Source organism: Podarcis cretensis (genome assembly GCF_951804945.1).
Source record: "Podarcis cretensis genome assembly, chromosome: 1".
Classification (NCBI taxonomy): Eukaryota; Metazoa; Chordata; class Lepidosauria; order Squamata; family Lacertidae; genus Podarcis; species Podarcis cretensis.
Genome location: NC_137170.1, coordinates 70,483,406 through 70,497,380, shown reverse-complemented (window position 1 = coordinate 70,497,380; position 13,975 = coordinate 70,483,406). Strand labels below are relative to the sequence as shown.

The window sequence follows — 13,975 nt, the reverse complement described above, 5'->3', positions numbered from 1 at the left end:
TCTTCCACCCGTCTCTCAATCTTAGTGCCTGCTTTACTCTCTTTCTTCAACCTCCTTACCTCTTGCATCCTTGGTGCTCTCCTACAATGTCACCCTGTTCTTGTGTGCAACACTCCCTTTCTTCACAGAAGCTAGACCACAAACTCTTTTTGTTCCCTGGGCAACTGAATGCTCCATGTCATTGCACTAGCTCAGCCAATCAATGTCAGAAGCTTGACACAAACACAATACAAAAATAGACAAATCTCTACTAAGACTAGTCTGTTTCCTCCAAAAAGGCTCTGGTGCTTTCAAGCTTAACATAATGATGTTACTACCATATTACCACTGATACCAACTTTCCTCAGGCCACTGAGCCACCTTATGAACACAGAATGGAAATGTTTATGACTGGCACCTCTGGAATAACGCCTGCCATAGTCCTGGCCTTGAGTGATAGCTGAGGTTTGGAAAGAGAAGAGACTGAGCCAGTCAAGCCCATGGCCATCGCATCTTGAGCTGAAGAACATGACCAGGAGGTCTTGATACAAAACCTGAAACATAACAGCTTTGAATCTGTGGAGCCTGAACTGGGATCCTTAGGCCTGCCAAGCTCAGTTCACCCAAGAGGCCAAGCACCTCCTGCTCTACAATAGCACACAGAATACAGCAGATGAGAAGCAATTGAGACACACAGAAAGCCTGGTGGGGGTGGGCCAGGGTTTGGGGGGGGGTATCCCTCTTATCAGTCGGAGCTCTCCAAGGTTCTATAGCTATGACCTGTCTCAGCAACTGCTTCATTGTGTCCATGTGCTTCTACTCTTGGTCATGTCTGGTCAAGATCTCTCTTCCAAAGTCCACAAAGCCATCTTAACCACACATCTGTTATCGGATGCAAGCCCACGGCTTAGAAGGATGATACAAACAATCGGGGCTTTTTTCAGCCGGAACTCACCAGAACTCAGTTCCGGAAATTCTCAGGTGGGCATCATTGCCATTACATCAATCTTTATTACGGTCCAGAGACCCAACAAATCATTACAAAGCAATACATAATTCAGACAGCCTACCACCAGGTTAAACAAGTGTTTTGTTCAGACTTAAAGATAGGGATCATTTGTTCTTGCAACCACTGATAAAAACTTCGTCACTGCTATAGTTCTAGCGTTTGTCTGGTCTTCCAGTAGGAACCTGACATAGTGAGCCTCTGATTTTCCCAGGAAAGGTACCAGCAAGGGTAATATCAATTCAGCCCTGGCTTGCTCATATTTCGCACAGTGCAGCAAAATATGTTTTATAGAATCGATGTCTTGGGCACACAAGCAAAGTCTGTCCTGGTAGGGAACTCCTCTCAACCTGCCATCCAACACCGCAGAAGGAAAAAGGTTTAGTCTGGCTTTGGTGAATAACCTTCGGTAATTTGGTACTGTCAGGTTTTTAATGTAAGGTGTTAACTTAAAGACATGCCCATATTGTACTCCTACTGCCAATGGACTACAGACTGCATGTGATCATAACGCAGGTAATAGCGTTGGGGGGGGTGACAATAGAGGTGGCTTTTCTAGCCATGGTTTTCTGCCAATTGCTGACAAACTCCTCATTGGTCAGGTGTTGATATAAACCCTTCCCTAGATCAAACACTACAATCCTGAGCCAATGTTTTAGGGCAGCCCACCATGCTTTAGTTGTAATTGGGCATTCACCAGCTTCTAACAGAAGTATGGAGTTGGGGACACAGTTGGGTGCCTGCAGCAGAGATCGTAAAAATTTTGCCTGAAAGCTGTTTAGCTTAGGCAGGTCCCCATTATGCCAGACATTTGCAGTGTACAGGAGTTGAGGAACAGATTTTGCATTGAAAACCCTTAAGGCTGCTGGAACATACTTGCTGGAACATACCGTATTTTTCGCCCTATAGGGCGCACCAGCCCATAGGGCGCACCTAGTTTTGGGGGTGTACCCTTTGTGAAAAAGAATCTGAGTATGGCTAGCTTTGTGATCTCCGCCTTTTGAAGGGAGGTTTGCCAGTGGTACTTCCAAGATCTTGTATGATGGAAAGTGAGCCCTAGATAACTGAAGTATTTAATCTGTTCAAGGTTATGGCCATCCAGCACCCATTTAAATCGAGAGAAGCTTCTTTTGAATACTAAAATTTTTGATTTTTCGTAATTAATGGATAAGCCATTTCCAAAACAGTAATCAGAAAACTTCCTCAGCAGATATTTCAAACCCGGTCTGGAATGTGAAATGATGGCCCCATCATCCGCATATAACAACAAAGGGGTCCTTCTCATTCCTATTTTTGGAAGGTGTCCGTCTGAGTCCATTAGGCTCGCTTCTAGGTCATTTAAGAATGGGCAAAACAATGTGGGGGCCAGAATGCATCCCTGTCATTGTCATTATAAGAGAACAGGGAAAGTGTTCATGGTGAGTTCTGACACCTCTTTTTCTAGAAAAAACAGCACTTCAAACAACCATGCTACCAGAGACCAAGTGCGTTTGCCCTTAGGCAGTCTATTAATCTGAATTCGCTTAGACATAGACTAGGAAAGTGTTTGACATGGAGGAGGGACATTTTGCCATTCTTGATCAACAGAATCAAACCCCACCAACACAGAAAAACTAAAGACAAAAGGGGATGTCCAGTTTCATAAAACTACGCACCAAACTCTCCATGATACCTTCAAAACAAATGACAGAATGTGCCAAGAGCAAATTGAAGTATTTCCACATGCAAGTTTGCTTAGTTATAACACTAGAAGCAGTTTTTATTTTCTGTCATGACTCCTCCACCCCAAGAGCATTAATAAGGGACCAGCACCCTTTCACTTGGAAGCCCATTGTCCACCTAAAAGGTGGAATATACATATTGTAAATAAATGGATTTAGAGAAATATCTAGAATCAGTTTTAAAAAAATCAAACATCCCAAGCCCTTTGTTGTGAAATGTATACTACCTAGGAAAGGAAGATATGGACTTCTGCAGACAATACTACCTCCGCAACATTCCACTGAAGCTTCTGCCCTACACAACTGCAGCTTCAACTGATAATGAATGTGGTATGAAAACCAATGTTCTACCACACAGTCAAGAGTGTCTGGCCATGTATATTTTGGCCATGGGTACCCCAAGACTGGATAAAGTATTTGTTACATACAGTACTGCTTTTGCCATGCATAAGGTTTCAAAGATGTTCTTGGGCAATATTTCATTTCATACAGGTCTTAGCCTAGTTCTTATAGATACATTTGAGTTATTTTATTCCAAAGAAATTTTCTCACCAAGAAATCAAGTAATGTTCTTACAAGGTATTATATTTGAAAGTTTTTGCGGCCATAAATGAAACATCTTTTCCATAGGTGGTGTAGAAGATACTCATTCTCTCCAATTGATGCCTAGAGCACACACACTAACAATAAAGCAAGCTCTGCAACGTCATCCTATTTTAAAAGCACAAGGCATAAACAAATCTTGTTCTCAATCTGCCCTGAGAAATTCTAATTTTACACACAGCTTCTTGGTAGTGACAGATGTTATTCTTAGTCAAAAGTCAAGAGAGGCCTGGGGAACACTATTCTCTGTTCATTAGCAAGAGAATTCACTCCCCAAGGAAGAAAGACATGCCATCAAAAACCAAAACTGTTAAACTACAAAAAGTTATTCCACACAGCTCAAGAATCGAGTAAAATAAGGGGAACGACAACTAACTTTTAAAAACTGTATTAAATGCAATTGTGAGGAGTCCTGAATGCTTTTACATTAGTAAAAGCTATTAATAAGGATCATTTGGAAATTGGTTCAACTAGTTAATTCTGCAGTCAGATTTTATAAGAGCAGAGTAACTGAATTAGAATTACTGTACTGTATTTGTTTTAAAGTAGACAACAAGTATGGGAGTATAACAAACTAGGTTGATGAAACTGCATCACACTATAATCCTACATTAAATGGGCAACATTTAGTGGATGGAATTCAACACTGCACTGTGACAAACATTCTGTCTACACAGGCATATCAGCTTGCCAGATGGAATGATCCCACGTCCTCTCCCCCTGCAAACTATTCTGGAGGTTCTCCTGAACTGCCAGAGCCAATTTTGGGAGGTGCAGAGATAGGCTGGGGGGGGGGGGAAGATATGGGGGGTGGGAATGCCCTGTTGTACAAGTGGGAGTCTTTACGCAGGGCTTCCACTGACAGGATTCTGCCCAGTGTCCTGAATATACTATAACAAAATAATGTGGCATGCAGCAATTTAGTCTAGATGAAGGAGGGGACGGGGGAAGATCCTAAAAACATAACTGTACTTAAATCAGAATTGCATCCATTTCCATCTCTCCTTCTCTCCAGCTAATGCAACTCAGGGTACTCTATGTTATGTTAAATGTGTGGCTAGCTATATTTGGGAGTTTTCTTAGTTAAACTGCAGGTGCTGGGGAAGGAGGCTCACTTTCATGGGGTCCACAGCATGAGGAGAATTTAAATCTAATCCTTCCTTCCCCAGCTGCAGTCCCAATCCCACCTCAAGCATGAGCATCAGATGTATTAAGAAAGGTTCCAGTTCATTTGTCTAATTTTTGTAGCTTGGGATGGGGGATTCTTGTCCATATTGTGACTGCGATAGAAAGATTAAACCTCCCCATCCCACATCTGTGGTCTCCATGGAAAAATCACCCCACCATGCCTGTATTTAAAATATCAGGTGTAGTCGCTAGCTACACATTTAGCATAATGTTAAATTTGAACCTGGAAACATGTAAGTCCTTGGATCTGTGTGTGGCTGGCCTAATAAGTCCTCAAACTGCAGGTTGCAGCATTTATTTAGACAAAGAAACACTCTCAGGCCCTGAGTTGACTCCACCCACCCAGGCTGGCTATGATATCTTCCTGTATAGGAAGGAGCATAAGTTGCCTCCCTGTTCTAGTTGGGCCTTGGCCAAGCAGCACAGTCTTCCTGAGCTTTGGTGCATTTTGTATTCTTTGGTGGTTTTCTAAGTCCTTATTCGTGGTTTTATCCCTCAACCCCTATTTCCTGGCACAACTCCTTACTCCTAGGAACTATCTCGGACTGTTGCCTCCAGTTCAGCTTCAACCTTCATACTTACATGCAACTTTCCAAAGTTATTTTAGTTTTCTTATTCTCCTCTGCAAAATTCTTTCCCTTGAGATTTGGAAAGTTTGTATTTTACACCTCACTTTTTCCCATTATAAATCCCAAGGTAACATACAAAGCACATAGGTGGTTTCCCATCTAGGGTCTGACTAGGCCCACGTGTCCTTAAGCTTCAGCCAGGTGTCCACCTCATGTTCCTTTATAGCATTGCAATCATGGCCATAGCCAGGGGGGCAGAGAGGGGCAGCTGCCCACCTAAACCAATAAAAATCAATAAAAATACATAGCTAACTGAGATTCTGCCCCCCCACCCAAAATGCCTGCATCCCCCAACAAAAATCCTGGCTACACCAATGATTGCAATGGTTCCCAAGCACCAAGAGTGCTAACTATTATATTATTTTTTTCCCAAAGACACATATCCCCATTTTGTCAATACCTATACACTTGTAATTTCTGCAAACCACCCATTGCCAACAAAAACCTATCTGGCAAGGCAATAAAGCTTGGAGAATCTGTTAGTTTATTCCAGTTTATTACAACTGTACCCAGCTTTACCCACAGAGCACAATAGGGTTGCCAGGCAGCCTCTACTTACTAGAGCTAGACCTGCTTGCTGATCATGATGTAGTTCAACATCCCACTATGAAAGTCATGAATATAGTTGTTATTGCTTTGGAGAAATTAGTTTCAGTCTAGGAATGAATGAATACCTGTTCACTATCAATACCAATAAATGCTCTAAGATACATTAAAAACCACTACACCAGGAAATGAATGAGGTATGATGCTGTAACCCCAGTTTGCCTAGAAATGCAGGTTGTTCCATTAGAGGAAACAACTCCTACATTAATATTTGCCTATATGAATATAGCTTAATTTCAAATATAAAATACCAAAGGTTCTTATAATCTCATTTCCTTACCTTGCTGGGTTTTCTGTTTTTCATTACCAATGCAGGTTTTTCCATTTCAGAGTATTTTTCATCTGCTCGTACAAAGAGAACAGAGAAGTACTATTAGATACTTATTAAAATGATACAGCTGAACCACACAATAAATGCTAGGGAAAAAATGAAACTTTGCAGAAACAGTGCCATCCTTGCCTTGAACATCCTCGTTCAAGCGTATAGATGTGGCATATGTTTTTCTCTATCTCAGGCAACAATAGCCTGGCAACCATAACCCATCAGAACAACTCCAGGCAATTCAGTCTGATTATACCTAGCAACAGTTTAACTTATCTTCCTACTCAACAACTGAAATTTAAATAATCAGGAATGATGCTCATGGAGATGCTGCATACAGATAAATTTGCTAACAAAAACTGCAACTTTGAATCCTCTATATCTGATAGACTTTTAAAGGTGGGGGGAGGATAGGAAGCTAGCAGTTGCCCGCAAGTCCAGTGGCAAATACCTGAGTTGTTGGGATGGGTAAATTAAAACATAATGACATCAGTTAAAGTAATGAGAGGGTGAGATTGTCCGGTTGGCAGGAGAAAAAACATGAAACTGAGTGACAGTCTTAACTGTGTGCTGCTGGCAAAAAAAATTAATGGGGCAAATGTCACTATTTTGCAGGAGGGATTCAGGAACAAATTGGAAATATAGGTTGGTGCAATTAAAGAGATTTGAAATGCTCTGTCACCCTAGCACAATAAATCCCCTTTTTTGCGGTTAGGAAAGTGACAGGGACATTCACTGAAAAGTCTGGGAAGAACAAATTATCAATGGGAAGATGTGTAACCTCACTGCAAACGTATCAGGACAGATGCTCATTGTTGTATATCTATCTCATAAGCAAATCAGAATGAATGCTCAGTAAAGACACAGACTAACACTTAAGCTTTGAGCAAGCACATCAAGACGAATGCTGAATAGCGGGCCTGGAGGAACCCTAAGGAGGAATGTCATTTGGTATGTCTGTTTGGTATATAGGATACAATGTTTGCTGAATACTTAAAGTCAATTTCATAACACACTTCCATGTTTATTAGCCAAATTGCATAGTGGGAGAGAGGAAACAACACTCTGTTTAGCGTTTTCTAGGGAAAGTTTTCTCCTACCACTCATTTTATTGTTGTCTTCTTGATGTGCTGAACATTGATGAGCCATTGAAAAACAATGGGGTAGCTCATTTTTCATGCCAACAAATGTTATGCTGTCACTGCTGTGATTGAAGTCCTCACAGTTTGTTGGTTCTGCAGACTGAATAAACACAATATTTTAGTTCTGAATATTAAAAGCTGCATTATCCCTGTAGAGATGAGAAAATATATGCTCTAACTATGAAAAGAAGCCCAACCAAAACCATGAAAAAGAAATGCTCCCTATCCAAAATGCCTGTAATATTAATCTGCAAGAGGCCTATTGGTGCCATCTTCCAAGCATTAGCTCTGTGCAGCCCTCCTGAGTAATCTCCAACTGGCACACTTTACCATGGACAATGAAGGAAGTTTAAACAAATCCTTTGGGCTCCATCAACCCCTTCCTGCCCAAACCCTGCAGAGAACTCCTAAATGTGTAGACAGTGCTCTCTACACCTACAACATACATATGAAGGCTATTTCAGACCTTATAATTAATGTGAGGAGGCTTGGCATGCTTCAGCTTGCTCCCTGTTTCCCCTTTTCATATAGTGTCTGAAAAGAAGTAAACTGTATGTTCACATTAGCAGCTTAAAACACAGCAAGGTCAAATCACTGTGTTGTTCCCATTAGAGATGTGGTGGGAATGTCTTCACACAACACACATGACCTTTTTGGTCCCTCTCTCCCATAATCTTCTGAACTCCTATTGATCATAGAATTGTAGATTTGGAGGGGACCCTGAGGATCATCTAGTCCAACTCCCTACAATACAGGAATATGCAGTTGTCCCAGGATCAAACCTGCAAGCTTGGCATTATCAGCACCATGCTGTAACCAGCTGAGCTATCCAGCTCTATCCCATGAAGCTGTGCTCATAGGTGCATGTGTTTTGGCTCTCAAACGGGGGTATAAATAATGAAAATATTAGTAGTAGTAGCAGCAGCAGCAGCAGATCTACTCTGATCAACACTGGATATTATCCCCACATTTTGGCTGCTTTGGCTTCTATGTGCTCAAAATAGCTTCAGAGTTGCTTTCAGGACCCTCATGTAGTCACCTATTTTAATAAAATTGCTTAGCTATTATAGAAAGTCTATGGGTACAGATTTTAAAAATCTTAAATGAGCTAAATGAGTACAGTATGCATGCTGCTTGTTAACTGAAGTTAACAATAAAGTGCACTGAAGCAGGGAAATCTTCCTATGAAGGCAACAGAAATGAGCTATTATAATGCTCATTGAGCTTCAAATTATATTAAGTTTTGTTTTCCAAACACTACCTGAGTGAAGTTTGGCATCCTTTTATCCATTTGAAAATTCTCCTTTGTTTCTTTTGAGTTTTCCTGAAACAGAAAGTTTCCTTCCGCTTCAGAAATCCACAGCTGAAGTGCTTTTATCATCTGTTGGGCGTATAGAATTGTCACGTTGCTTTCTGATACACTCTCACAGAGATCTTTGGGAATTCTAAGAACCAGTTCTTTCAGTTTTATAGCTGCAACTAGGTTTACCTTCTTTTGTTCTGGCTGAATTTTATGTTCCTCTTTACATGACTTTTTTTTTTCATCTAACACAGTATTCTTGTCATTTGCCAGTGTCTTAGAAATTTCCAAAATGGCTTCCAGCCTTCCTTCTGGATTCCACCATTTTCCCCCTTCTAATATTTTTTTCCAGGTCTGACATTGTACCAATATTTGGTCTTTTTCTGGAGTTTGTGTTAACGTTTGGCTGCTGAAAGTGATTGCATTTATATTTTGCAAAGCTTTTTTGCTTAGATTGGCTCCATGGCACTCTTTGGAAGTTCTGATGTTCGCTCTCTCAAAGCAGCAACTGTCACAATTCATCATATAGTTTGTGGAAGCTTGAAACTCTGCTTCAAGTGTGCTTTGTTCCAATTGTCCATTTGTTTTACCCAATTCCACCTCCTCATGAAGTTCAACATTAAGGCTATAAAATAAAGGGGGGCAATAAAGATTAGGATTTTTGTTGTTGTTGTTTCCTTATGTATATTTAATAAAACTGCCCATATTCAGTTGAGATACAGTACTATTGGCTTCTGAACCAATATTGCCATTATGTTTTCCAGCCAAGAGAGTTGCCTTCGTCTTAGTGCTGTGGGAATTCCAATGGGCACATGAATATTCTTTGCACAGAAGGAATTCCTCATTTAAAAACATGGCCTTTTCATACTGTGGGCTGTGCACTCCATTCAACCTTGATTTATTAACTTGCCTCCTAGTTATATTTAGAACAAGGATTCACTTTCCCATTTTATTTTGCCCAGCGGTAAACAAAGATGCAAGACTCTCTAAACATTAACTAAACCATAACACAGATAATAACACAATCCCACTAAAGAAAGTGAAATGTATACATGAGATTAGATGTTCCCGGATGGCAGGATTTATCTTTTCACTATTGTTAGTGTCCTTTCCCCTTCCTATTTTTGTTAGGTACCAAAAGGTTAAATTCTTTTTTTAAAAAAAGAAACAAACACCGCTAAGCAAAGTATTATAAAGATGTGCCTTGAAATCTTTAAAACAGTATTATGTTTTATTTTGAAATTTAGGAGTTATAAATAGCTGACATTTATCTAAGCCTTAGAGAAACTGGAGTGGGTTAAATGCCATTTTGGCTAAATCATAGCCTTCAAGCACTAAAAAAAAACAGCCACCCGAAACCCTCTGGCTTCCACTCAGGCTAACTTATATTAGGTATAGTTTTCCCATTTATTTTTTATGTTCTATAAATGCAATATAATGTAAATATGTGACTTCTTGTTCAAAATGAACAACTAGGGCTGCATTCCTAACTGCTTACCTAGCCGGAAGCCCCACTGAATTGAGGAGGACTTACTTCTTGGTAGACATGGCTAGGATTAAATGGATGAAACCCTAACTACTTCTTATGACCCTCCCTTTTTACAGCTTCCAGGATGATTTTCTTACCATAAGTCCCACAATCCCCCAAGAGAATTACGAATCTTGCCCTCATTCAGGGATTCTTTTTAGTTAACTTTAGCCCTGTGGTCCCACCCCCACCCCCCGCCGCCGCCATTGGCTTGCAAATCATCCTGAGGTGCTCTTCTGGTTCTGAAGGAAGCTTAGTTCCTGTGCCTTTCAAATGTCCCAGATTTTACCATTCCAGAGGGGACCTCCAAACACACTGCTCAGACTTGCATCCCAGGGAGGTCACTTTGGTGCTGCTAATGTAGCAAATTGACTTCACCCCCAGAGGTGCACTCCATTGTCCCTTGAGACAGACGGATGCCAACAACAGCAACCCTACAAATCTCCACCTGAGCAATTTTGGTAACCTTGTGGCACACCCAAGTGATATTATCCTTGGCATCCACAACTGCTTCCTGCCACTAGCCTTCTAAAAACTGTCTACTAGGTGACATCTGGTTGTCTACTAGACACTTATCTAGGACTGAACAAAAGTTCAAGCTTTGACAATCAAAGAGGGAGTAGAGATTAACATGAGAGATTTAAGGATCCCCCCCGCTCTATACTTCATTTTGGGTGGAGTCACACAATTGGATTTTCCAACACAAAAAGACAATTTACAGTCAGCTCATGACAGACATCCCACTCACAATTTGGCCTCAAAAATGTTTTTTTCACTTTGCAGCTCAACTCTTGTTGATTATGTCATTGTTTGCTCCTGTACAAAAATCTGGCAGCCAAGGCTCATCTATGTTACCCTGAAGCAAGTCCATTTAATGTCAGAAGGATTTACTTCCAAGTTAAGTATGCTTAAGATTGCTGCCTCTTGATTTAAGGAAAAACTAAACATACCAAGGAGATTTCATCCAAAGTTGTGGCCCTTCCAGAAATGTTTCTAATCTTTTTACGACTTTGTTCCAAGTTTCAAAGAATGGGCATAAGTTGGCCAATGTCTGTAATACAGTTACTAGTGAGTGATCCATTTTCTGTTTCAGCTCCTAGAAAGATAAGGATATAGATGTTTGACAGGAGAAAACTACAGAACAAAAGATGCTTTCAGGTGTTGAAACATATTACAGAGTCCTCAGTCCTGTGATTATAATTTATCAGCTGTAACAAGACTCATGAATAACTGTAAGACAAAGTGCAGCCTAGGTTTAATCAGAACTACAGGTCATAAAATTAGACTTTACAATCCCATAAGGTTAAAGTCTTAGAAAATAACCAAAAAGGCACATACCTTTTACTTAACTAGCTTCTACTCTGATTGTATAATTGAATACTGCCCTCTTCTGACACATTATTTAGTTCACATTTATTATTTTTGTACAAATATAATGTATTTGTTTGCTTTACATTCAAGGCAAATCTTGATTCAATACAGACATCACTGTGGTTGCTTCCAGATGGGGCTTCATACTGCAAATAGCTTGTTCAGATATTGCAAATAGATTCTTGGTAACAAGATTTTCCATAGGAAGTGTAAATCCAGATTAAAGGGCGGGAGGAGTGAATAAACTGACATTTTGATGTCAATGATGTTGAGTGAATACTGTGAAAAACCTACGTCTGTAAAAAACACCAATCCTACAATAAACTCCTACCTGGAAGTCCACTGTGACATACACACATTCTATATCAGGCTTCCTGAAACTTGGCCCTCCAGGTGTTTTTGGCCTACAACTCCCATGATCCCTAGCTAGCAGGACCAGTGGGCAGGGATGATGTGAATTGTAGTCTCAAAACATCTGGAGGGCTGAGTTTGAGGAAGCCTGTTCTATATTTAGTAATCCCTTTGTTATTCTGTCCTTTAAGAAAAGAGGTGAATGAGAGATTAAAGGTTTGAGCCTAGTTAGGCAGAGGAGGTGGGAGTTAGAACATTTTTACTTCTTGACAGTCTCCACATATGAAACACCAGAATAAACATTCAGTAATAGAACTACTTACAATTTCTTCTATGAGGGCTTGAAGCATGCTATCCTTCTGAGAGACTATTTCCTGTAAAAAGTTCTTAAAGTGTTCCCTTGAACGCAGAAACAATAATGCTTCAAACACAGAAGTATTTCTTTCCTCCTGGGCTTTTGCATTCTAATGCCAAAGAGATAGATTAGTGCAAATTACCAAAAGGATTATATGTTAATGTGTATATTCTTCACAATACAAAGGATGCAGACACGTGTAAATGGATTTATTGTTTCTAACAGAGAATTCAGTTGCAATCCCCCACGAGATGGTTCATGTTATACTGCATACTCTAGAAGTATTGTTTATTTATGGCAGATTAAATTTCATTCAGCTGCAGACTACAGAATTTACAAAGAAGGCAACTGAAAAAGAAACACTTAAATCAGCAACATGGTTAAGATAATCTCTTTAGGCCAACCAGTTTTTCCCCCTAGGTGGTTAACTCACTAGCAGTGTAATCACCAACTGAAAGGAATTGAAGATGTGAGTAGTCTTCAAAACAAATATGAGATATTGATCCAACAAGACAAAAGCAATATGTTGATAAAAATCAAACACCAGGCAAAAGAAATGTTTGAAATAAGATTATAGCATACTGAATAAACAAAATCGTAGTCCTCCCTTTAGTCCCCACCCCCTTTAATATTAGATGTTTGTTCAGAAGTGTCATAGATTTGTGGCAGAGTATCTGCTTCAATCCCTGGCATCTCCCAGTGAAAGACCTCTGTCAGAAACCTGGAGAGCTGCTACCAGTCACTGCAGACAATGGCAAGCTAGATGGACCATTTGTCTGACTCGATGCAAGGAGCTTTGTACATATGCCCCATGGACAAATTTTATGGCTACCAAAAAAATAAACTTACCTCCTCTAGCGAAACAAGTTTTATACCAAGGGACTTCACGCTTTCTTTCTGTTTTAAGAAATGAAAATGAATGAAAATGCATCAGGGGGTGGAGAGACTCAGGGCCCTTCCAGACAAACTACTTATTGAGCATTTGCTTACACAAAGCTTATGTGGAGGTAAGGAATGGATGGGTCTGTCTGCACTATTGAATTTAAGGCTGGAAAAATGACAATGTAGCCAATCTGGGCAGGGCTGGTTGAGAAAAGGTAGCCCTTTTGTTATTACCACTGGTTTCATTAGAAAATCCCTGTTTTCATGAGTGTGTGAGAGGTATATTAAAGTGCTACACAGGCTGTGTGTACACACTGAAGCATAGGACACACACACTCCACCCGCAACGGTGACGTCTCACAGCTGCATGCTACAATTTGCTAGGCACTGTATTAAGATTTGCCCTCTTGGTGGCCTTGAAGCAAGGGTCTGGACCCATTTACTTTCTCCACAGTAGAAGCTGCCCCTGTAGCCCCCGGCAGCTGGTCTGGTGGTTGTATAAGCACAATGGGTAAGCCAGAATGAACAACACTTGGCTTCAAGTGTAAGGGGCTCAAAATGCCACTCACAATGGCTGGCTTCTGGGTTTGAAGGCACCATAAATTATATGGTAAGGGTCTCGTGCTTGTCCAAAGGCCTTTCTGCAGTCTGGTTTCTTAAGCCTTGGCTCTCAAGCACAATAAAGTACCCATAAAAACACCAGTACATGGATGCTCATGGACAGTGGGTAAAAGGCCAGATTACCATCAAATCATTTGAAGCACCCTACATTCAAACCCCCAGTCATTTCACTCATTACATGGCAGCAAACTTGGGTTTACTGCAAAGCATACAACTAGCAGTAGTCATTGGCAGCCAGTTCCAGATATCAGGATCAAAGTGCATGTGAACAATGCATGAGTTTGAAAAATAGCGTTTTTTGAATTTATACTTGATGATGTTCAGATTATTGGCAAGACTATTTAAAAATAAAATAAAGTTCTGAACATATT

At 40.4% G+C, this 13,975-nt stretch overlaps 1 protein-coding gene across 2 annotated transcripts in view; it reads right to left on the bottom strand.

Annotated features, from left to right (window-relative positions):
• The window catches only part of IRAG1 (inositol 1,4,5-triphosphate receptor associated 1), a 98,384-nt gene that overhangs the window by 75,029 nt on the left and 9,380 nt on the right, over nt 1–13,975 (bottom strand). For both annotated transcript variants that reach the window (XM_079965690.1, XM_079965691.1), the window contains exons 9-14: nt 12,951–12,998; nt 12,070–12,210; nt 10,975–11,120; nt 8,458–9,121; nt 7,155–7,296; nt 6,013–6,077 (exon numbers count right to left, since the gene is read on the bottom strand). In XM_079965690.1, coding sequence (XP_079821816.1) covers nt 6,013–6,077; nt 7,155–7,296; nt 8,458–9,121; nt 10,975–11,120; nt 12,070–12,210; nt 12,951–12,998 — 1,206 coding nt within the window. The remainder of the gene's footprint in view (nt 1–6,012; nt 6,078–7,154; nt 7,297–8,457; nt 9,122–10,974; nt 11,121–12,069; nt 12,211–12,950; nt 12,999–13,975) is intronic.